General features: G+C 41.2%; 1 protein-coding gene across 1 annotated transcript in view; it reads right to left on the reverse strand.

Annotated features, from left to right (window-relative positions):
- The window catches only part of LOC111218180 (diacylglycerol kinase beta-like), a 98,418-nt gene that overhangs the window by 14,976 nt on the left and 57,191 nt on the right, over positions 1-26,251 (reverse strand). Inside the window, exons 22-24 of the mRNA XM_022740336.1 lie at positions 17,483-17,547; positions 8,958-9,048; positions 5,115-5,316 (exon numbers count right to left, since the gene is read on the reverse strand). Of these exons, the coding sequence (XP_022596057.1) occupies positions 5,115-5,316; positions 8,958-9,048; positions 17,483-17,547 (358 nt within the window). The remainder of the gene's footprint in view (positions 1-5,114; positions 5,317-8,957; positions 9,049-17,482; positions 17,548-26,251) is intronic.

The following is a 26,251-nucleotide window of genomic DNA, read 5'->3' on the forward strand; positions in this document are numbered from 1 at the left end:
TAGTTAACTATTAAGTAAATGCATATATTGCTGATATATGTTAAATAGGACTTAGAGTCAAGAGTTACTGAGAAGACACACAGACACACACTCCACACACACACACAGCTGGTACATTGAGGTTTAGGGTGAATAAACATTGACTGTAGCACTCCATGCAAATAAGGCAAGGCAAATATTCACTGTGCATTCAGTAGCACAGCAGGTTAGCAGGCCCTTCTCTTTAAAGCAGGTACAAGATGCCGAGTTTAAATTTCAATGACACCAGTGATTCGATTACAGTTATAAGTTACATAGACTGTCTCTGTGTGTCTGTCTCAGTTGTCGTTTGTGTCCGTGCAGAACGAAAACCAGAGCATAAACACAGTGAGTCAGAGGACTGAAGTTTCAGCGCTGAGGTCACAAGTGCCCTGGGCTTCTTTCACTCTCTCTGGGTAACCCTGGCTCATTGCATTATCTGCAGCAAATGGATTTAAAAGCTTCAGTTTATTGTGCCAGAGAAAGCAACTGCCATAAACAATTAGTTGTATGATAAACATGCAGGCACGCATTCACACAGACGGAGGCACGCTAGTACACACACACACACACACACCCACACACACCCACACACACACTGAGGCACGTAAATGCAAACCTAACACAGTTTCTCTTTGAAACTAGAGCACTCGTCTCAGAGTCCTGTTTCCAAATAGCATTAGCAGGACAGGCTAATTTAATAAGGTAAAATCCTGAGGGACAACTCTGGAGAACAAAGATTCCATCACACACGTTCAGACATGCACAACCTGAACGCAGTCACACAACAACATCTGCATGTGTGCGTGTGCGTGTGTGCAAAGTACAAAAACATCTGGCTCAGCAGGTCTTACTCTTATGTTGACGAATAGATAATATGGGAAAAATAATAATAAGTTTCCTTATATTATTATGTAACTTTCTTTAACTGATATCTGAGCACCACAGAATATAAATCCCTGTCTACCGCAGTGCAGTCCAATACAAATGCAAATAAAATACAAATCTCGACTGGAACTGGCTCCGTGGGGCATGATACGACTGACACCACGGCTTGGATGCAACAAAAGTGTTTCGTTTAAATTTTTTGCGAAATATTGCTCTGTCGAAGATTTGAGAATTTTTTTTTGAAATTCACACGTTTCCATTATTTGATTTTAAGTTAACGATTTCAGATTGTGCATTACCCAGGTTAATGGAAACACCTGATGTTGTTGGCAGAGACGTGGTGATTCAACTATGTGTGGACATTTTGGGGTTGTAGTTTGTTGTGTAGTTTTATTGGACTGTGAACTTTATTTTCGCTTCTGCAAAAAGCTCAAATAAGAACAAACGATAACAAACGACGGGGTTTGGAGAAGTGAAGGAGCGTGGGATCATGCAGTTGAGCTGCTGCTAACACTTGCTCAGCTTGTTTCTCCGATATTTGATTATCATTGTAACCATGACAACAAAGATCCTCTAACCTTAAAGAAGAACTTATTTCAACCCAAACTACAGTCTTTTCCTAAACCTAAAATAGTGGTAAAAGAAGTTTTTGTGCCTAAACCTAACCGAATCGTGACTGCTCCACAACCTTAACCGCATTATTATCATTGTTACTATGACGACGAAGGTCGGGTATGCCTGTCCATCAACAGCAAACACACGTAAAACAGAAATGGACTGAGTCATCCGTGTTTCTTCTCACTCTATCGTTTCTTTCACTATGTCCTCCTCCTCCTCCTCTTGTGTCTTCCTCTCATCCTGTCTCTTCAGTGTAGCCCTGAGATCTCCATGGAAACAAGGTTTACATCAGTCAGCAGAGATGCTGAGACAAAGTGAAGCGAAAGGGACAGAAGTGGGATGAATCGAGAAAACACTGGTGAGAGCGTAGAGTGAATTGTTTTCTAAATAGCAATTATAAGTTGTCAGGGTTTGGAAAACTTATTTATCAGCATGTGAAGTAAAAATTCAAACTGTGACAATAAATCAAACTCGTCTGTTTCTTCATCAGAAGTGAAGGAGTCCTGATAACTTTGAATCTTAATCCGTGAACAAATGAACTTGTCTTTTATTCTTCGCTCTGTGTAACTGGGTAATTATCACTTTCAGAACTTAAAATAATGAGTTCAGATAATCAAACTAAGTTATTTATTAACACTGTGTTTGCATACACTTCTCCAGAAATCCTTTATTTTCTGATATAAAAAAGTTACGTGATGGGGACAGCTATATACATATACATATATATATATATATATATATATATATATATATATACTGTATATATTTTATAAAAGTCGTCGACCAGAGGCGTGTTCATGTATTGATTGACAGTTGTGAGGGTTCTCCTGACTTCGGTCTTCTCTGAATGGTTAGAAGGAGAGCGAGGCTCGCTCAGACACTTTATATCTCTGCACTGCTGCCAGGCTGTTCCACGAGTCTGGCTCACAGACGCCTGCGACAGCACCTCTCCACTTGAAATGAAGAAATGTTCTGGATCATATTTCAACTAAAAATATTTTAAAAGTTAGATAAAAAGTTAAATTGCCTAACTTTATCTCCTGGTGATCTTTTTTCCAACTCCTGCTTATTTTCTCAGACTTAATGAAGCTCCAGAGCCACAGACGACATGATACAACTGAATCTCTTTGTGACACATAAACGGACTTTTACATGTTGAGTAGCAGCAGATAAACCCAACACTCAGGTCGTGAGCACGCACAGCGTTTATCTACTGGTGTCATACACCGCTCAAACGTCACTGGCCCGACTGACACGATCTTAGAAGTAAATATCCCGAATATCAGGGTTATTTGATGTGGGCCGGATTTTCTTAACAAGCAGCAGCTGTGGTGCTCGGGAGGAGCGGTGACGACACCTGCCAACATGTGTATTCTGAATTCACATCTGTAATTTGAAAGACGTGTCAGTTAATGAGCACCTGCTCCAAAAATATTGGTGTCTGCCACAAACAGTGATTAAAAACTAAAGCATTAAGAATCAAAGCAGCAGCTGCAATAGAGACGTGAATGATGAGCAGATGGAAGACGGAACGCAGCAGCATCCAAACGCTGTAGAACATATTAATGATTATATAAAACAAACAAACACACAAACCTTCGTGGAAAATTATTGTATCTGCTTCATCAAACTTACAAATGGAAAAGAAATGTTTTCTCTGTTGGAAAAAACAACCTTTGATTATCAAGAACCTTTACTTATTTATAATAACTTTCAACAGTTACTGGTGTCGATGAAAGTGAAGAGCAGGCAACACTTTAAACCACATATAATTACTGCACTTGTTCTATTTTAAAATGAACCAGGAACAAGCTGCTGCCGTACGTCAAGACACCACTTGAGGGTCAGACGGCTGATTACAGGCATTGTTATGTCCGTTTATGTCCATTAACTCTTTGATTGTAATGTCACATCACTCAACATGCAGAGCAGGCAGGAAGGCGTGAAGAAAAACTCACTCATACACGCGTATACATCTGAACACACAGACTTAAAGAAGGCTGGACACATTATTCCTCCTGCCTCGTCTCTGACACAGCGCTGCAGGTCATTTCATGGTGATCATCTAAAACAGATGTTTGGTGGCTATCATTGTCTGTAAATACCAGCTGTGCCAGCAATTCCTGTTTCCAGGGAAGAGCGGATGACAGAGGATGGTAAATGTTAGAGCCCAGTGGAGACAGACGGATGGACGGCCGGACAGACGGACGGCACAAAACTGTTCCAAGTCTGATATCTTAGAGAACTACCTGGTGACATCATGACACCGTGACCCTCCTGTATACCACTGACTCATCATAGACAGCGCATCAAATTCATTGTCAGCATAACACTACAGACAGGAAAGAAGGTCAGGGAGTTTTGTCTGACTAATTTATTCATTAAATCTAGAAACTGTGGACTTGTTTCTCTCTCTGCGGGTGAACGCAGTCATGAATGGTCTCTTCAAATCAAGTGCCTCTTAATAAAACCAAAGCTTGTGACGGTATTTTTCATGTAAGAAGTGTTTTTTTTTAAATATTCCAATAATCATTAATGACTAATAGGTTCCACATGTTGTGTGTGGGTTTAAGACAGGATGTTTTGTAGCAGTGGACACACACAGCGGTGGCATTGAACGTCTCTACAATGATCATTTTCTTACACTTCCTCCCGACTGAGAAAATGAACATTCAACTGGAAATACTCCTGTTTTTCCTTTGTTTTATCCACTCTGCGACACGCTGTCGCCAGTCATTCAACACCGTCACCCTCACTGTATCTCAGCTCAGTTTCAAGGTGCCAGTCCCGACAACAGGCTCACTCTTTACATATAATGCTCAGCGGTACCCTACGAGTTCAATCTGATTGGTTTAGCTGAATGATATAATACATGAAATTACACAAAATGGGAACTACTGGGAACATTTACATCTTCTGGCCTCTAAAAAATCTTGTAAATGAAACAATCCATCAGAGAAAATCACTCTTAGGCCTCATTCAAACTGACAATAGCTCTGCATGAAAAAATAAAAAACCTGAAGCCCTCTCATTCAGAGCTGTAAAATCCTCTCCAAGTATTAGTAACGACTGTGCAGTGATTTGGCGTCAAACGAGCCTTTAAACGTTCATCTGTTCCTCCAATTGGACGTCCTGGATCGTATTTCATTGTTTCACTGGTACCTTAAACAACATACCCCCCCAACCAACGCAGTATTCAGTTTTAATGCAGGCCTGTTTTCTGTCTGAGTCCCCACTTAGGTTGAACTGATCATAACTCACGTCTGAAGTCAGGCCTTAACCTGTGATGAAGGGTCACGAGGAGACAGTTCTTCAAAGTCACAAGGAAAAAAAAACAAAAAACTGGGAAACAATTATATAGTTTTTCATGTGCAAAACAGATTTACTTCCCCAGAGGGTTTTGAAGGTTTAATTCAATAAAAGCCTGTTATTTTTTTTTATCATTGCTTATGACCGTAGAGTCTATGTTTGAGTTATACAAATCATTAACTGACAGTAAGTTTTATTTTGTTAGTGCTCAGTGTTTTACGGCAGCTTCCTGTAAGCAGGTAACTGGTCGTGTGTGTTCTCACTTATCTGCACTGACTCACCTTGCACACAAAACTTGAGCTCTTTAGCGTCGGTGACGGTGCTCGCCGGCATCCTCTCGGGAACCTTCTTGCTCATGCGGTTGTAGTTCCTCCTCTTCTTCGTCTCGCCCCACAGGTTGGAGCCGCCGTGCATGCTGGGAATGTTAAGCACCGCGATGCCCTCCAAGGAGGTGTTGCTGAGGTCCAAGATGATTCCGTCACACTGAGCGGGAAATAGGGTGGGAGGCAAAAGAAAAGCAGGACAAAGAGAAGCAATGATGAGAACAGCTAAAGAAAATCTCACCACAACAATTTAACTAGAACACCCTGCTCATCACTGACTGACAAAGATTACAAAGTTATGCCAATTTCATATGATCCAGCATGTGTTGCCTCCATCTGTGGAGAGATACACTACTGGCAAATGTTTCCTTGAAACTTTACTGCTGTTGACGGTGTATGAGCTCAGCTGTGTAGGCAGAAATTTCTTCCGCAGACTGTGACAAGACGCACAATAACTACAGAGATGAACAAATAAAACTCTGGGTGGAAGATTTTTCTCTTAATTTTTGGTCTTTTGTGTTTTACTGAAACCAGTTTAAGGGCAATAAATGCAGGATTTATGTTTTATGTTGATATAAAGGCTGAAAAAGTCAAAGCTGCAGTGTATGAGTTGCTGTGTCATGGGGTAAATTAGCCGTCCATGCTTGTACCCACTTTGTGCACCGCTGATTTGTTTATGACCACAAGATTTATTTTGTCCTGATGTATTACTTGTACAGAAGCCAAGTGTCCAAGGCTGCAGCTCTGTCTTTATTGACAGCTGTAAAATACACTAAGTTGGCCCGGGGTCTAATAGTCTACACATAGAAATTAACAGATACACTCTTGGCCTATCTCTGAATTACACTGTGTCTAGCCTTATCTGGATGCAACAAATTCTTTCGACACACCAGAATATGTCAACACGTCGCTGTGACTCAGCATGCAGGGTGCTGAGTCAACGTGACCACACACAAAAAAAAATGTTGGATTTCACCGCACGCCCACAATATGCAAGCAAACCACAGAGGACCCATCAAGTAAAGTGTGTGTGGAGTGTGATACATACTCGTGCGTGCACACATACATACTGTATATTCACAGAAACACAAATGAGTGGAGACACAGTTCGTCTTTAAATCACCTTCTTCTTCTTTAGCACAGCAATTTTTTTTTTTTTTTTAGAAATGCCAGGCCGAGTTAAAACCATAGACTGTAAATAAAGATGGACACAGACTCTGTGACGTCACTCATAGGATTCTGAAGAGCGGTAGGAGTGGGCGCTCACCCACCTGTCACTCAAAGCAACACATCTTCAACTATGCATAACTTTAAGCCTTAATAAAATGTAAATGAGTTACATAAAAATTAACCCCCCCGATCACTTGTCGTGAAGGCAGAAATTAGCTCTAGAGACCAAAACAGTTTTTTGTACCAGGCTGTAAACATGTTTATTTCTGCTGTAAAGTTGGACATTTTCACATGGGAGTCTACAGGGATCGACTCACTGTTGGAGCCAGACTCTAGTGGCCATTAGAGGAACTGCAGTTTTAGGCACTTTGCTTCATGTTGTTCAGCCCCGGAGGTTACCGCTTGGTTAAACCTCTCCTCCACCTTTTGAAAGCGTCAAAACTTGGCTTCAGATTACAGGTATTACTTGATAACATTAAATCTGCACAGTTAAATAATTAATAGTTAATAACAAAAGCTAAAATGTCCCTCACTCATTCACTCACTACTCCTCATATAACTTGTAGTTTACTGAATACTGAGCAGAAAATAGAGATTTCTCCCATTTTCTCATCCACAAATGCAGCTGCATGGTAGTATGTGAAATCACCTTTTTACAAATAAGCCCCACCCACTTCAAACCACTATAAAAAAAAACTAAGGGAAAACAAATATTATATATTCAAGAATCTCAAAACTGTTCCACCTTTGGCAGAAAACATTGTATTTATGAAGGACTCCATTACTCATAGGTTTAATAAGGTAATAAGGTCGTAGTAATCCAAGTGCAACAATTAACGCAGATGCTTCACAGTAAACACCATCAACACATCTCATCAGTCCATATCAGCCTCCGACCCGCCCACTCCTTAGTCTGGTGTTTATTTTCTACATCCTGTGGTAAAGCTCTTCTCACTGGGCACCCTCTAAAAGTTTCCTGCCTGTGCAGATCACCTGATTGCCCTCATGAGCTGCAATCTGCCTACACAGTTGTTCCCCGGTTTCTTATTAGACATGATGTCACTTCACATGGAAATCGCTCCCCTCTGAGCAGTAAACACGTCAGCATCTTCCACGGTACGTTCACACGAAAGAGTCTGTTTTGCAATCGGCTGCGCAGACAGATTCAGAGAGACACAGATGACTGATTCAGAATTTAGACTAAAGGGCCAAAGAGAGGAAACATGATGTGATACTTGCTAAGAGGATGTATTATGAACAAAGTGCAAGGTCTTTTGTTTCCCACAAAGAACAAGATTATGTCAAATTCTGCTTCAGTGTGAGTGTTCGCTAAGTTTGCATGCCGGGGAAACGGTAGAGGAAGTGAAAGAAGTCGTTTTTTGAGCACTGCAACTAGAATCTAAGTTCAAAGGTCAAAGAATCTTTATTGTCCCTAACAGAGAAATTGATTTGGGAAATTGATTATACTAAAACGCACATACACACAGACACACATAGCACAAAACACTTATGGACATCCACAGACATGACTGTGCAAATAAGCGGTCACCAGTGAAATACTATCTGCGATCTAACAACCGAATAGCAGCAGGAACAAAGGAAAACTTGTATCTCATACATAACGAGCACCTTAAACCCACGACCTGAGGGTAACCGTTCAGTCTCTGTCCGAAGAGGCTGATCTTGGCACTCCAGAAGGGACGCAGCCTTCATTACTAACTGCCTTTTATACAGGTCTGTAAGCTGGGCTTTCATAACTCAAATTGTAATTACCTGAAAATACAGGAACATATTTACATTAAATAGTCGCCACAGCAGCAAGTGTGTATTAATCCGCAGCTGAAAATAGTCTCCAACAATAGCGCTGTTTTACTTAACTAACTTTTGGTAAAAACTAAAGTGACCAGCTGTTTCAGGAACTCACTGAAACGTTTAAAAAAAAAAAATAAATAAATATCAGCCTTTTTTTGGACGAACAGATGTTGGTGTTTTAATTGGATTCGTTAACAATTAATTAACACAGAAAAGCTTTAACCTTTAACAAACTAGTAGAGCTCTATATTGACTCAGGCGATATTTGTCATAATGATCAGTAAATAAAAGAGAGTTAACACATTATCTCGGCCATAGTGAATCAAGAAACTCATTTACTTCACCAGTGACACCTTGAATGTTTCTGTCTGACAATAAGCATACAGATGTTGGTCTGACTGGATGAAGGTATGGAGGGTGCAGGGCATGAAGCAGTTTGTTTGCATGTTTTCCGGCGTGTTTTCTTGGAGTGTTGCTGTGCTTTAAGCACCCAGGTGACAGATTATGCGGCGCTGTATGACAGAATGAGGCAATCAGTGACTTTATGGAGCATTAATCTGATGATGTGCTATGAATAGCTCGCCTCATTAATATGGCAAAACTACTTTGGCGTAAATTTCTTCAAAACCTTTTAGAAAAAACATAAAATAACAGCACTTAAAAGCCTGTCAGCGAAAAGACAGGAAAGCAAACTTGTTGAGACGTAGTGTACACAAGATGTTTCTTTTTTTTAAATCAAATATGGTATTTAAGGATATTTTCCTCACTTTTTGTATCCACTCACCCATTATATCTCAGGGACAACAGTCTGTGACTCACCTCGACTTCGATGCATTCGTTGAGCTTCTTGCAGGTGGCAGATATGGTCTCAGTGGTGCCAAACTCAAAGTACCAGAGCTTGTTCTTCATTCTGAGGAGAGAGAGGGGAAACAGAGGACAGACGTGTTTTCGACCAACACATTCGAAAATATTCCCAGTCCTAACTTAGCTTGCACATGAGTACAGTGTCGCGCGCCCGCGGCTCCATTTGTTTCGGGTGCAGTGGACACATATTGAAGCTGTCCGGTGCCTTGAGTCATCTCACATTTTGAAACTGACAGGTCAGGACAGCAACAGGCCATGTGACCACAGAGTTCAAAGCTCCACTGACGCACCCTAAAGCCTTAAAAGTGGAGACACTGGCAGCATCGGTGGTTAGATACCGCACCGCAAAATATTAACCCCCACCATCTGTCAACCCGGCCGCCTGCTGCTCTCTGCGCTTTCACCAAAGCAATGTACACATTTTCGCCTCCGTGCCCCGATGCCGGGAGTTGAAATGTCAACATCGCCTCTGGAGGGGACGCGGAGTGAAACATTGCTGGTGGAGACTGCGAGGTCAAGGTAAATATTACTGTGATTCACAACAATGAGCAATGCTTCATTACTGCCCTGCAGATGGGTTTGTCAGAGGTGACCTGATGGATGCAGTTTTGTTTATATCCTGATGTCATTTGTTGCAGTTTTAGAACTGGAGAGAGGCTGAATGACACAGTCAAGGTGAAAGATCTGCTTGACCGATCTGTGAATATCAACTGTAAAGTGACGAAGCACTAATGATGTGTGTATTCAGGGTTAGCAAAAAAAAAAAACCCAACAGGTTCATCAACTGGACGTGACTGTGGAAACTCAGTGAAGAGTCCTACACCGTCTCAAACAAATCATCCAGTAGTTGTTGAGACATTTCGGCAAAAACCATGTATGTCAACCTCATGTGTCACTAGGGATAAAGTCAGGGGATCATCATCCTCTGGGGACCATGAATGTCTGTACGAAATGTTGGACTAACCCCTTTAAAAAGGAAGCGGTCTCTGCGTGATCACTTACAGATTCTGGAGCGGTTTGTGGTTGGAACGTGATCCGACCTCAGTCTGATCCAACTACAGAGCGTAACTGTTATCAGCGAGCTGGAGAATGAATCGAGGTCTGACCTCAACAACAAAGCACACTGCTTTCTTGATGTTGGGACATGTTGGACCCTTTAGTACTAGAATACCCCTGAAGATGTCCAATCTCTATCATAGATGGATTAAACTTCCTTTTATTTTCTCAATAAACTGATTAATTGTTTTGTGTATAAAATGTCAGAAAACAGTGAAAATGCCTGTTATAATTTCCCACATCCTGAGGGACGTCCTCAGATGTCTTGTTTTGTCCGACCAACAGTCAAAACCCAAACATATTGAGTTACCTACGCGGTACGACAAGGAAAAGCATGAAATCTAGAGACGTCCTGAGCTTGGGGCTGATTCACTAAATGCTAATAATCAATTGCTAAACGGTGTAGAAAATATTCAGCAGCAGCAGCTTCTCATCATTATCGGTGCGCGTCACTTTTCACTGGTTAAAATGTTAAAATGAAACGTTGTTTAATGACAAATTAAGCTTTTGGCCTGTCTGTGTGTCTGCCCTCTGCACACTGCTGTTAATACCTGTCAAAGAGAGTTAGTGAGGGGAAACCCTGTCACACCACCATACAACCTCCGTCTTCTTGGTTCCAACAACTCCAACAGAGTGAGACTTCTTCTTCCTTTCATATCACATCAATAATTTAACCTTATAAACTTTATGTTTTGTAACCATGACCTTCAGTTTTTGGATCAAGAAGCTCATAAAAAACAAGGTGTGTGACATTAAGTAGTCTACAGCTGTGTTATGTGTTATTTTTGCCTAAAAAATGCCTGAAATTATTAATTTGATAAATGATTAATCGACCAGCTTTCCAGCTTGAATGTGTTCGATCATGGGTCTATAAAATGTTTCACTTCACCTTTTTGCAGTCTGCACTCATCTAAAAAAAAAAACAAAACAAAAAAAACAGAAAGTAAACCACAGAAAAAACATGACTAACTTCCAACTAACCGACGGCTCAATGTGTTTTACTCCAGAAATGAAACATATTTCATGATATGACAGTGGGTTCATTGGCATGTGGATATGCTGCTGATACTGACAACACACCTATTGACACAACACCTCCGTATAATGTGGGCATACCAATAACAAGGTTATGAGAGACAGACGAGGGCATCGAACATCTAAACAGAACACGACCTGTTTGAACAGTTCAACGTATTTTGCCGTTATTCTTTTATTTCTTTTTCAGCATTCAAGTCTTTAATAAGTGTTTATTTTACTGTGAGTGTAAGTAAAATGTCTTAAGCCGCTGCACTTGTTCACATGTTTTTCTCCCTGCTAATTGTCTTTCTGTCCCTTGTTCTCTCTCTTTCACCTTAATACCTCCCCTGAAACCTCTGCTGCTGTCAAATCAGGGGATTATGAGCATATTTGAGATCACAATTAGGAGCAGTTGCGATTCTCAACGAGGCGAGCTGCCTAACCTCATTAAGCTGCTTCCACTTGAGACGGCCTGTAAAAAATGCAATTAACTCATGTTTTTTCCCCTCTCTTATGAACACAGAGTGCAACAGGGAGACACGCCACTTCCATAAGCCTTTCCTCCATTATTCCCATGTTTCTGCACAAAAACTAATGCAAAGCTAGAACAAAAGGGATCTTAAAAAACGGGGGGTGGTGGTGGTGGTGGTTTACCAATCATGACTTGAAAGGCAGGGTGTGTTGAACCCTAAGGAGATGGTAATAGGTTTAGTGTTTAACAGCGTCCTCGCATGGAACTGACAACTGACTCCCCGACAAAGAAAAGTAGTTTCTTTTCAACTTGAATGAAAACTGTTAAGATGACTCGTCTCTTTAAAGCTGTTTCAACATTTCAAAGAGAATCGAGTGGACTCACGTTTCATCTACCAGAGAGCAGAGAGAGAGAGAGAGAGAGAGAGAGAGAGATAGAGAGAGAGAGAGAGGCTTTACCACTGAGGTGGAAGGTGGAACCATGTTGTTGTGAAAACATGGTTCAGGTGCTTCGGCACAGCTCGGGGGGGGGGGCTCCAAAAACTCTCTCCTGTATATCTGGTCAACCCTTACCCAATACCTCACTGCCCCCCTCCCTACAGATAAGCATCTCCTTTAATCCCCAATGTGAGCAGTGACCTCATGACCCACCACCTCTTTACTGCCCCTCCTCCCTCATACCTGTTGTGAAATCAGGAGGACATGAGGGTGGACTTTGACGTCACTTATATAAAGTTGTGCTTAAAAAAAAATAAAAAGAAAGAGATCATTTGCGTTGGTAAATACCAGATTATTTCAACAGAAATCAAAGTTGGAAGTCTGTGGACATAATATTGTGAGGAGAGAAGTCAACTACAACTCCCATGACACATTTCAGGAGGAAACATCCCATTACCCAGCTCAAAAGTGTATTTCAGGTGCTGCAAATGGCAAGTGGAAACTAAAGATTAGAAACCTAATAAAACATTTAGCACTCGCAATCATTTTACTTCCACATTCTGAGGCAATTTAGGTTGAATTAGGCAATTATGTGTAGTATTTTGTTCCCAGTCACACAAACAAAAGCTCTGATTTGCGCCTCTGTCTGACTTTTTCTGCACAGCAACATGGGAAGTCCATGTTAATATGAAATATTGATTAATAAAACTTCCAAGGTAGAAGCTCCGTTTACGCCTTGACTGTGTGTGATGTGTACCTGAATCACAGTTTATTTAAAAGCAGTTAATGTCAGGAAAGATGCGACTCAAAAGCACGGAGGACAGTAACTTAATACAAGTTTGTTCATAAATGCAAAACACTGAATTAAATTAGGATGTGTTTATAAGGCCAAATATATTTAAAATTGACAAAAGAAGAACATTTAAAGGAAGAAAATCCTAGATTTGCATTAATCGGATAATAAAGCGTTTCTAAAGAAAAGGCATCAAATGAATCAAATATTAGCTCTTACATCAGAGCACGGTCAGAAGATTTGTGTTTGCTTTTCTGCAGCAGGTAATGTGGGTCTTTCCCTTGTACACAGGAGCTGTTGCTTTTAATTTTCTCGGAGCAGTAACAGCAGTTTGTTTGGAATAAATAGAAGAGTCTGGGAAGTGAACACGACAGTCACTGTAGCGGCACAGACAAAGCAAAACATCTTCACACTCCATCAGCAGAAAATCTAAAAGGGAAAAACAACCCTGGCTGCAGTGTTTTTGGACCAGAGGTCAGCAAGGTGCTGACACCTGATCTCTGCTAATCCAATCAGGTGATAAGTTTCAGTGACCTGTTCTTTGGGCTTGATGACAAAGCAGCTTATGAAAAGAGTTAATGGTGTTTACATAAACAAACACCGGGGATCAAAGCGTGTTTTGCTTTAAAATAAATATTAACTCCGATCACTCAGTATCGGTCTGTTCGCTCATTACAGCAGCTTTAAGTTATTCCTCAGATCACTGCCAGAATGTAATCAGCTGGTAAAGCTGGTATACTACACTGCGTAGGATCAATACATAGCGTACTTACACCGTAGCTAACGCCGTGCCTACGCCGTACCTACGCCGTGCCTACGCCGTACCTACGCCGTGCCTACGCCGTACCTATGGCAACGAGTCAACGCAGAAGTATAAACCAGGCTTAAGGCAGATCTGTCCTATAACTCAGGCTGAAATCTGTTCATTTAGTTTCCTGTCTTTTAAGAAAATGTCAATTTTATAAAGTTAAGTTCAACAAGATTACTGATTTGTTTGATCTAATTTTCACCTCTTCTTAATATTAAAAAACACAGATAAACATTTAACATACAGGATTTTTTAACAAGTAAGTGTAACTTCAAACAAACTGCAACTTGAGTGTGGAGTTTCATTGTTGACCTTGGGAACATATCTATGCTTGTGTATCTGAAAACAGAGTAACATCTAAGTAAGTGACCTTGGAATAACAAACTGTATCTTGTATTGTGCTACCAACTGTTGTTGATCATTTGAAGGGAATGTGATATATCTTTTACAAAAAAAATGTCTCCTAGTTTTGCACAAGTTTGGATAAGAGGCCACAAAGAAGAGAAAAAGATGCATTTTCAAAATGATCCTTTCTCTCAACATTTCTAAATCCAACCCTCCTCCTCTGAAACTCCCCCACTTGCGGTGACGAACACACACTCACACATTCACACACAGAAAGGCAGCATTGTCCCCAGTGTGAGAAGTCATTAGCACCTGGGCTTGGGGCTCCTGGAGGTCTGGCTACTGTGACCATTAGAGGACTGGTGGAGCTCCACAGGCCGAGGTGTCAGCAGTCACACTTCCCTTCTGTCCCAACAGGCCCAGGATGGGAGGGTGACACTGGGAGGTGGGGGGGGTGGGGGTATGTGCTAGTAGACAAGCGGGGGATGGTGTTGTAGTACACACACACACACACACACACACACACATGCAGACAATGTGGGATTGTGAGTGGCAGGGAGGACAGTATAGCACTGAGCTAAGTGCTGCATGTGACTATGGGCCCCTCTCTCTCCGGGTCAAAGGTCATTTATCATCTGCTCACCCGTAGAGAAAAAAACTGCTCGATCTCCACACTGACTCCTTTCAATTCAAACTTCTGTAAAGATGGACGGATATTTACTCTGCCAAAACATCAGTCAGACGACAATGAAACAGTTGCAGCTGTCCATCAGCTGTCTGCTGCCCTGTGGACGTCCTGAAGAAGAGAATTCACACTAGAACAATAACCTCCAGTGTTGGCTTCCTCTAAATAGTCTTTATCAGACTGTTGGTATTATTATTTTGTGTAGCGGTGGGTGTCAATACAGTTCATGTTTTTGTGAAGACTGTCGCTTGGAGCTTACAGCTGGATCAGAGCCAGGAGTGGCTCACACAGCGACGGAGCGATCGGTCGGTGGATTAGAAATATTCTGAACCATCAAGAAAAGCAAAAGTGAAACACATGCAGTAGAAAAGACGAGGTTTTATAGGTTACTGTGTTCAACATGTGTGTTGAATATGTCCTGCTCTCCACATAAATGCTTTACATGTTTCATCTCTGGTCCTTGTCTGATGGATCAAAGAGAGGGCCCCTGGAGAACAGAGGTATCTTTCTTTTATCTTTTACCACCCTCTCTTCCTTCTGCCTGTGATGATGGAAACAGGTCTGGGACCAAGGGTGGAAACTTAAGCATTAATTATTGAATTTCAAAGAATAAACAACCCCCATCTCTCTTTTCTCTCCCTCTTCCTCTCCCTGCTCTTATTTTCTTATTTTCCTTAGTATGTAAACTAATTAACTGCGGAGGGGAGCAGCAGCAGACATGTTTCCATCATGCAAACAACATGAACAAACATACAGTGCTGCACAAAGACAGAGTTCCCAAGTGAGTCAGAGGCATTCAAAACAAGACTTTATACTTTACTGAGAGGTCAAACAGAAGTAAAAGTTAATTGTGGCGAGGGAATTCCACGCCACGCTCGAAGCGATTTGTGCTCATGTGCATACGATCACAAACGCACACAGTCGATGTGCAGTTTACACAGGACGGCTTTTAAACAAGTGACTGGTGCAAGTCTGCATGTGACACCAGCCAATGCTTTGCATAGAGGTTCACTTTGAGACAATGGAGAACTTGATCACACACACACACACACACACACCTCGGCCTCAGGCTACAGCGGAGGCAACAGGCCACATCACCGGTCGTTCACCTCAGGGCTACGGTATCTATCTACAGAGGAAGTGTTTATACTGCTGCTGTTTGTTCTCCACGGTGCATCTGAATGAGAGAAGAGTGACCACAGAATAAATGAAAGCAGTGAGACTTCAAAGGAGCCCCACCCCCTCCACCACCACCACCACCACAACTTGTGATTTCTGTTGATGCTTTTGGTTTTGGGGCTTCAGGAGGTTAATGTTTATATTTTAAGAAAAAGGTCGGTAATAAAAAAATCTCATAATAAAAAAAAGACTGTTAGTTTGTTTCTCAACTCTTTGTGTTTGTGGCACCAAGACCCAAGACTTGAAATAAAACCGGGCCACGAAGGATTGACTCAAAGTAAACCAGGGATGTAAGTTTGTCATGACATTCATGGTCCCCAGAGGATAAAGCCTAGTGACCCACCTGTTCAGTTTCACTCCAGCGCCACCATGAGGTTGATGTTTGTGGGTTTTAAGTGAAATATCTGTTGGATGCCATCAAATTGACTCAACTTTTCTTCTAGCACCATCATCAGGTCAAAACGTCAAACATCATATTCATTAAATGTGGGTTTAATTATTTTGAGCACTGTTTTTTTTGTTGTTGTTGATTTGAGGCATTTCTATATAAATATATAAAACTCGAATTTGCAATTTGAAAACTCGTATATTATGATAATTCCGACAATTCTTCCGCTACTTCCTGCTGGCAGTTAGTGGCCAACGCAAATGTAAGGAGTAAACTTTAAGTGTGCATACAGAACGGATGTGAGTGAGGGGGGGGCAATTCAGTTTGCTAGGGGGCACAGTAATGTCTGCAGAGTCCAGGCCAGCTTCAAAGAGCATGGCTTTAGACTCTGAAGCTGAATCTATAATCCTGTCGTGTCCCGTCTTTTCATGGAATTTGAACTGCACATCTCAGACCGGATCAGTTTACTCACTACTGTGAACTCTGCTGTATAAAGTCTTCGGGAGGAGCTTCGTTAAGTCTGACAGAACAACCCTAACAGTGTTATCAGCGTTGTCTCAAGACAACATGTCAGACTTTAACATTTCACACACAGATGACGCTTGTATCTCACTTCTGTGTAACGAGGTTGAATTCCTCTTTCTGAACTTGCTGCTATAGGCGGTGCGTCATCGCCGAGATATTTCTTTTTCATCTGACTCTGGATCGCTGCTGCTCTCTCTGCTGACCTCTCTCACTCTCTAGTCAGACCGAGGCAGCTTCCAGTGTTATATAACAATTAATTAGACGGCTGTGCACTTGTCCTCGTGGCCTGCCATTTGACGATACCTTCTCTGCTATTAGGATGATGTTAACCTTCGTTTACGTCACAGCTGTCTCCATCTGCCTTCACGATGTAGCAGCCTAGTTTCTCCACAACTTTCTCCTCATTTTACTTTTTTAGAATCAGATCTGAATGCCCAGTTAGACTCTAGTGCCACAGTTCAGTTCAGTTTAATCACAGAAAAGCCACTGCCAGCGTATTGATCCCACCATGCAGGCAGGTTTTGTCTCGATATTGATTGTTGACGACTGCGGCTCAGTGAAATATCGAGCTTCCAGATTGAAGTGCGAGGTCACTAGCTGGTTACAAGGTTTGCTTGTTAGCTAATGGTATTAAGACAGTTGAAGGGGGGAAGATTAACTGTCTTTTTGACTGGAAGAACCATTGCACTACCCCCCACCCCCCCATTAACAGCTCTGCGCCGGTGTGTGTTGTAGACGCTTGAAGCCGTTTCCAAAATATGAGCCATTAAGTTACCTGCTGTTGAACTTCTCCGGGTGCTTTTCTCGCATCAGATGAAAGCGATGGGCGATGGAGGCGTCCTGAAGGAGAGAACAGGAGAGACAACGTTACCTGCAGGACATTCAGTAAAGCCTACACATTATCACAGCTCGTTTTACAGCTGTCTACAAAAGGTTGGCCAAATTCCATTTTTTTTTAGATTTTGTTTTTGAAAAGAGGTAAGTAAACCTCTGTCACAACCACATGAAAAATGAGCCTTTCCTCTGTTTGTTAACGCTCTGATTCTGATTCTTCTTCTGAGTCTGTCAATTCTCGATGAATGAATTTTCACCCACACGTCCTGCGGATCACTTCTCAGGTTATTTTTTAGGCTGTTTAAGATTTTCAGAGATGTTCAGGTCAGGGGGACTGTGAGAGCTTCAGCTTGTGTTTCTTGAAGTGGTTCATGGAGGATTTAGAGGTCCGCTTTGATTCATTGTGGTTGTTCATTGAAGCCAGCCTCTTCAGCTCCAGTTTCTTGACTGACTGCAGGACATTTGGATCCAGAATTTGCTGATATTTAGTGGAATCCGTTCTTCCCTCTGTGCAACGATTCTTGTGCCACTTTCTGCCACACAACCCCAAAGCAGAATATTTCCACCTGAACTATTTCCAAATGAACCTTTGGTGATTGAGGCCAAAGAGATCAACTGTTACTTCAGCATGTTTCCAAAACTACTTACAGTATCAAGATGTTGCTTTGCAGACTTCAGATTTATGTGATGAGGTTGCAGGTAAGTTTATCTTCTGATGACTCCTCAGTGTGGTTTATGCATCAATGCTGCACAGTGAACACAGCTGAACCTCCCTGCAGCTCCTCTGCAGTCATATGGAGGTTTTGCTTTGCCTCTCTGCCCAGCAGACCTGCAGTTTTATCTAAAAGTCTTCTTGATTTTCCAGATCTTGTCTCGTCTTCCACAGCTTCCCTTATCTGCCATTTCTTAATGACATTTCTGACAGTGGAAATTTCAAGCTGGAAGCTCTTTCATGCCTTTTTATAGCCTCTCCTGCTTCGTAGCATCAATTAGCTTCATCTTCAGATCCTAAGTCAGCTGCTTAGAGGAGCCCGCGGTTGTTGAGTGTTAGCACAAGATTTGAAGAGTCAGAAAATGTATTAGCTCAGGAATTATCATCAGCTGGCAATCCTTAATGACAAGTCTTGACCTGCTTTACAAGTCTTAATGAACCAATTAAAGACCTTAGAGTTAAAGATGTTCTGAGTGTTTGAGAAGTGGTAGGGTGCTCAAACTTTTGCACATGCCAAAGTTTCTCTATTTCCCTATTTTTGTCAAGTTCATTAAATAAAAGTAATAGAAAATTAACATTTGAAGAAAAGCTCATTTTTAATGTCTGTTACCTGCAGGGGTTTTTACCTTTTTTTTTTTTTTTACAAATCAACTAAAATATGTAATTTGTCCAGAGGTGCCCAAACCTTTTCATACACCTGTAGGTCTGAATCCAACTGTTGACTGTTGTAGTTTTGGCCAAATATACCTGCAGGTTAGAATATCACTGTACAGATTGTAGACTTCGACACTCTACTGGACACTTTACAACGAAGTCCGCTGAAGCCAAGAAAAGCCTCAGATGGCTCCTAAAAATACTCCAATAAACTCCACTCTCGTAAAGATAAACATTAAATGTTAGTATTGTTTTATTCCATTGTGACTGTCTTTTAAACTGAAGGGCAGCTTCTCTGTTCAATCTGCGAGCTGACTTGGATGATTTAGTTTATTTACTGGACAGAGAAAATTAAATCAGCAACTATTTTCATTTCATCATCAGTTTATCATCTCTGTCATTTTCCAAACAACAGTGACAAATATTTCCTGGTTCCAGCTTCTCCAGTGTGACGATTTGCTGCTTCCCTTTGTCAGACATGACAGTAAAATTAGTGAAATCTTTGGGGTTTGATTTATTTGCAGCTCTACTACGCACCGTTTCTATGTGTGGCTCCAACTAACACAGGGTGTACATGTACACAACTTTATTGATGGATTATGAATTTTTTGTAAGTGTCCTTGTTGTTGTGACAGCAGTGTAGGTCAGTGTAGTTTGTTGGTCTCCGTGTCATGTACTGCAGTAATTAAGTCTAAACTGAGATCACAGTGTAAAATGACTCAATGCATCATTGAGACAAAGGTTAGAAGAGGATCTGCTCTCAGGCCGGACCCTGCACCTCTTCTCCCCATGTGTTTAACTCTTGACCTCTGGGGCAGGGGTCAATGTAACTGATCAGTCACAAGAGCAGGCTCAGTGTGACCTCTCATATGGCCAAACAGAAACACCAGCAGGGGACCATGCTGCCAAAACAGCATTATTATATATATTTTCCTCTACGCGTGTTTATTCATTCATCACAGGAATCCTCTGATAGTGATTCATGTTAAATTACAGAGGTCTTTACCTCTAAAACAGCCGAGCTGCTTTCAAAAATACTAACTGCAACACCTCCAACAAGGCGCCTGACTAAACTGAATGTTTGTCACATTAACATATAGACTCATGGATATCCAGCAAAATGCTTTACAGCGTCCACACATTCAGAATACACACGACATACAGCAGCGTTCAGGACACTTCAGCTTCGAGTGGCCGTGATCAATTAAAGAGAGACCTCAGTTTGAGCTTGACCAGAGCTGCTTCTGCTCTCCTCAGGCCCGAGGACGTGATCTGTCTTTCACAGATAAAACCGTCACTGTACATATAAAATAAGATCAAGATGCATGTGTTCAGAGATTAAATCCGCTATATGTCAAAAGGAAGTCATATGGCTGATGTAGATGTAGCTGCGGGAGGTGATGGAGATGGTACACAGCACCAGAAGAGCACGGTGAATGGAGAGTGTCACTGTGACTCGCTGGAGTCAGTAACGACGTTAGCAAATGAAGGCGGAGTCAAGGATTCATCCTTTTACTCTGTCTGTGTAATAACATCATCTGCTTCTGCTTAAAGTGTTTAACAGAGGCAAGACACATGACGCAACCAGACCTGCTTACATCACTTAACGCATGAAGACAATACGAGAAATGAAATAAACTAAAAAATACAGATTGCTTCCAATATTGAACCAAAATATTGGTTAAAAAAGTATCTCATTCTGATGCAGTCAGCAAATATGAAGCTGTCACATGCTGCAATAACACAAATAATAAAGGGAGTTATATAGTTTATACAGTTAAACTAAGTGGGCCTCAGTGAGGTAACATAATTTGATTGATGACACTATTCATGCATCTTTCATTTTTCATGCATCATTTGAAGATTTGCTGTTTTCATTGTACTATTTTGATCTGAAAGCTTCTACTCATCAAAAAATATATAATATCAGGGGCTCGTCCACTGAGGGTATAATTTTGTAATTTTCTTTTTATTCAGCAACAACACATGGATAAGTGGCGAGGAAAATGGTGACGGTGCGTCTGTAATTTCAGAGATATTGAAGGCTTTATAATTTTATGAGATAAATAAATGATGGGGACGAGGTTCAAGCTTTTCACGGTAGCTACACTTTTCAGAATTTTGCTCCGGTTCACAAACAAGTGAAAACGCTTCAGTTTCTGAGCTCTCTCCAACCTGATCTCCTCATACACTTAAAGTTAAATGTAACTTTTCCACTTTAAAATGTCTAAAAAGTATTAGACCAGTGTTACTTTTTTATTTTTGAGTTGTGTTCTTACATTATCCCAAATGTTTCCAGCAATTTTCAAAACCAGAAAAATATGTGAAATTAATCGCAGTAACTGTACGTGTCATTTTTTCGCCTGTCAATGACATCATATCCTCTATGTGCATGCGTAGCTATTTTGGTCAGATTGTTAAGATAGACTTTTTACACCTTGGTCATATTCAACTATATATTTTAAACAGAGGAAGGACTTTAGTCATCGGACGTCTGGATCTCAAGTTAGAGAAAAGAGGACAAGTTAGACTCCCAGCCGCTCTAAGACGTCCTCTGCCTGTTGAACTGCGTTGGTGATTTTTTAAAGTGAAACTGATTTATTCGTTGTTTCTGCTGGTTTTAATCCCCTGGTCTATTTGTTATGGAGAGGAAGACACCTCTGTGGATAATTCAGCTGTTGGTAAAAACCCACTGAACGTCTGGTTCATAAGTTATCACAGGAACAATCGAAACAAAGTGTAGCGGGAGTCTCAGCTCCCAACCCTTCCATCAGTGTTTTTACCAGTTTTAATCCCCTGGTTTGTTTGTTTTAGAGAGGAGGAAAAACATCTGTTGAAAACTTGGCTCCTGGTAAAAACCTCCTGAACAACTGACACTGAAGGAATCCAAACCAGGAGACGTCAACATCTCCCATGATCATCACAACGTCACCTAATGCCGTCTTTTCGTTATTGTTTTGGTTGAGAGACCCCTAACAGCAGAAGTTTCATACTATGCGTTTAAGCCCAGTATTACAGTAGGTAAAGCTTTATTAGTTCCACCGGCTCTAAAGCTTGATATATGAGAGCTGCACTGATGTTCATTTTTTAAATAGAGGGAAGAAAAATACAGAATATCAAAGTGGTACAACAGCTAAAAATAAATATCAATGAATATAAATTACGCAATGTGATATCTTTAAACTTGACACAGTCTGCTAATAATACCAACCTGCCTCGACAGTAGGTGTTAAACTGTGAATAGGATATAACAAGCAAATGAGGAAGTTGCTGTTTAAGAGGAAACAAGTGTTTTCTTGAAGGACATCTGTGAGTTTATCTGTTAAACCGTCTTATTGTGATCCAGGCTAATAAAAGAGGTGTTATTTACAGCCAAGTGTTGCATCCTGCAGCTTTGACAGGCAAAAGCATCTGTGGTGACGGGGCTGGCACCCTGCCTGCCTGTGCAGGTGTTTCAGCACTCTGCAACAAGGAGAACGGAAGGTTGTGATAAGACAGGTGGACAGGTGCAATTATATGCATCCTCGCCTGTCACCCTCAGAAAACGTCCAGTGGTGCCGCCACTGCCTGCTGCAACGCACCTCCTCGACCGGGCGCTACAGAGATGTGCTGAGATCCCACGGCATCAGCGAATATCAAGATCTTAAAATAGAGCTACATCTGCTGCTTTGACTGGCTGAGAATTTGATACTTGGAACCTGGGGAGCGAGGAGATGTCGCGGGAGAGCCGATTCTCTGCAGTGAACCCGAGATAAGTGAGACTAACTTTACCCACAGAGCTCAAACTGTGTGGAGCTGGTTCTCATGGCAAGGTTACTCGTCGCAGCAACACATTCATTTAGGAAACAGGACAGTTGAGAGAGGGAGAGTTGTTTACAAGCCGCCTGAGGATCCTGTGTCACTCGTGAATAAATCTGGGAGTTACGTATTTTTGATTTTGGTACATTGTGGGCAGAGTGTCCAGCACAGCATGTGGATCAGGGCCAGACAATGACACAACGTGGCCGCAAATGCTTTCCAAAACATAACGGGCTGTTTCATGACTGCTCTCGGTCCCCTGCTGCAGGCAATCACCGACCAGCCCTGCTTTCATGCGTTCTGTCCCCCTGAAAAATCTGGCAGTAACAATATGTGACATTTTGCCATCGCCTATAGTTGCCTGCGTGATGAAGGTTGTTTTGATCTTGCCGTTTGAAGTTTTGTACATGGTGCGTGGAGGCAAGAGGAGGTGCTATCGGATGGATGATGTGGAAAAAGAAAGAGAGACAAACAACAACAAAAAGAAAAAAGAAAAAGAAAAACAACAAAAACACTGGCTGGAAAATGTCACCTCAGTGGGACCCACAGCACCCGGTGGAGAAATAGGTTGTCAGTTCACCCCTATTGTGTTTCACTGGCCTCTGGTAAGGTGCTTGGTTAGCTTAATGTCAAAGAGAAATGTCATAGTCAGCCTCAAATCTTGATGCTGTTACACTGAGACGCTCAGGGCAGCGTGCATGATACAGAGCTAAAACTACACTGATACACACGTTTTTATTTTAATCCAATTAACAGTAATTTGTACTAGTAGTATTGTTTCCTACTTTCCCATCCTTGTTACTGTTGTTTGTCCTTGACAAAACAGTAGGTATACATATATATATATATATATAGTGTGTCTATATGCATGAATAAAAAAAGAAGAAGTTTGGTTTGGTATTTTAAAAGGTGCCCTGATGAATTTCTGACCACCAGTTGCACTACAGAGCAATGTTTTTAAAAGTGGGCCCCTGTTTTGTTTGCATCTGGTGAACGCTCATTGAGATGTCAGTGTCATGACACACAGTCCAGCCGAGGGACTGATGTAATCTGATAACGCAGCGGGTGTGCCAGCAGAGAAAGGGAAGAAGACTGCTAGCTAGCAAACATGGTTGTAAACAATACAGGTTTCAAACGATCTAAAAATAGATTTTGCTAATATTTGTTGATGAAGTCATATCTGTTAGATCTCCAGGATACGTGTGGGTTGGTGAGACATGCTGAATGGAAATCTAAGTATTAAGTATTTGTGGGTTATTTTAAGCTTCTATTGTGGGGAGGAGAGAAAGGTGACAGGAAACAGACTCAAATCATATCAGGGGATCCCTAATCCATGGGAACCCTGATGAGAAACCAACACGTCCTGTAACCTTAACGACCATACGCTATAGGTTGTTTGTTCCTCTGATGTGACCAATAGGATCGTCTCCTGAATTAGTGAAACAGATTATGTCAATCAGTGTCGACAAATAAATAACTAACACTTTTATGATTCTATAGTAAAGGTTTGGTTAGGTTTAGGGAACGATCGTGGTTTGGGTTAAAACAAGTACTTTGTTTAGGTTAGAGGACCTTTGTCGTCATGGTTACAATAATAAACAGTGGTTAAGGTTTATAGAACAATTGTTGTCACGGTTAAAAGAAGCAAAACTGACTGTCGGTTGGAAATAGGAAAGAAACAATGGTCTCCTGTGTTAAGGTCCAAAGTTTTGTCAACCCACCCATTCATCCATCCACCCATTCATCCATCCATCCACCCATCCACCCATTCATCCATCCATTCATCCATCCATCCACCCATTCATCCATTCATCCATTCATCCATCCATCCATTCATCCATCCATCCACAACAATCTCTACATCTGTTGCGTACTCTGAGCGACGGGATACGACATCAACGCATTATTTCCTGCAAGAGTTAAAAGTTATTTCACATGAGAAATATTGGATTTCTTTTCTTTTTTTTAATCTCCTCTTCCCTTTGAAATAGGTGATGTCACGTACTTCTGTGCACCAATCAGGAATCAGCAATATTTGGTGACTGTTAAATTCTCAGTAATATCTAAAGATGTTTCTTACGTTGCTCATTTGGTCATGAATGTTGATTTATGTTAAAGAAACATATTTTAGTTTTGGAGTTTTTAGGACTGTCTAAGTGTGTGAATGTGTGTCCTCGTATTTGATCATGTGTGTGTGTGTGTGTGCGTGTGTTTGAGCGCCGTTCCTCTCGTCTTTAAGACCAGCCAGGTGTCACTCAGCACGGTCATTCATTACCGCGGTAACCTGGTCTGAACCTGGCAGACGCTGACTTCCTGTCACTGATACTTCCCCTGACCTTCAGTCTGTGCCAGCCCTACTCTATCTCCCTCAAACACACACACACACACACACACACACACCATTTTATATGCACTTTCTTTCCTGTTTTCAGAACCAATACTGACACTAAATCTAAAACGGCCTTTGTCTTTGTACTAAACTCCCTGTTGGTTGGTAACACACAAGCAGAAATATCAGGGAGTGAGTGCAACATCTTTCGTCTTCTAATATCTTTACAGGATATTAAAAAGCAGGCAGCACAATTCACTCTGTAACTGTATAAATAAATAAAATAATATGACTGATGTGGAAATGTATCAGTGGACTAATTGTGAGAAGCATCATTTATGTTAACGATGGTCATCAGTTAAGACCTCAACAGTAAAATAAGATCCAGCCTGTGACAGAACAAAAACACTCTATGTCTTTAGTATCCTGACAGTTTTATTTGAATCTGTAGCTTTGGGGAAAATTTAATTTTGAGCATATAATTTACATAATCGCCTGCTTGTGCTGTTGGTTTCTGACGTAACTGTATTTCTGTGCCAGTCTGTTAGTGATGTCAACTTGTTACTCAACAATATTTTAAATAAAACCTCTTTTAACTCCCCGTTGCTGCATCACTTCTCGTCTTTACACCTCTCTGTCTTAACACCTTCTTGTGCAGCAAACTAAAATGACTTCCTGTTCCCCCCTGTCTCTTGTATACTGGTATTACTTTTAGAAAGAAGAAAAAACCTGAGATCAAATGATTATTTTTACGTCCCACCGTGGGACAATTAGATTTTAGAGCACCTCACCTCTTCATAAATTTCCCAATGATTTCCAAGTTCTTAACACTTTAAGGTAACAACTTCACATTGATATCAGGTATGTAGTATGTGCTTTATCTTAGCTTATTAATGAGTTAATTGGGTTAATTAGGAGGAGACAGGCACAGTAACTTATGATAATGATGATCTGGTTAGAAAACTTGTATTAGTATTTATTAGCCTTCTTGACTGCTAGCACTGTGACATCTTTAGTCATGGAGATCATGGCGGGACATCCAAGAGCCTCTTGTTGGAAACAGAAGGTGACTACACAGTTTCACCACCAGCTCCAATTAGCTGCGGATCTGTAGCTTCTTACTGTATCACACAATCTTCCTCAGCAGGTGGAGATTGTGTGGTGTGAAACTGTTTGTCCAAGGTTAGAATCAACTTCCAACCTCAACTTTTAAGCCG

This window comes from Seriola dumerili, unplaced genomic scaffold (genome assembly GCF_002260705.1).
Source record: "Seriola dumerili isolate Sdu_G_001 unplaced genomic scaffold, Sdu_1.0 BDQW01000052.1, whole genome shotgun sequence".
Classification (NCBI taxonomy): domain Eukaryota; kingdom Metazoa; phylum Chordata; class Actinopteri; order Carangiformes; family Carangidae; genus Seriola; species Seriola dumerili.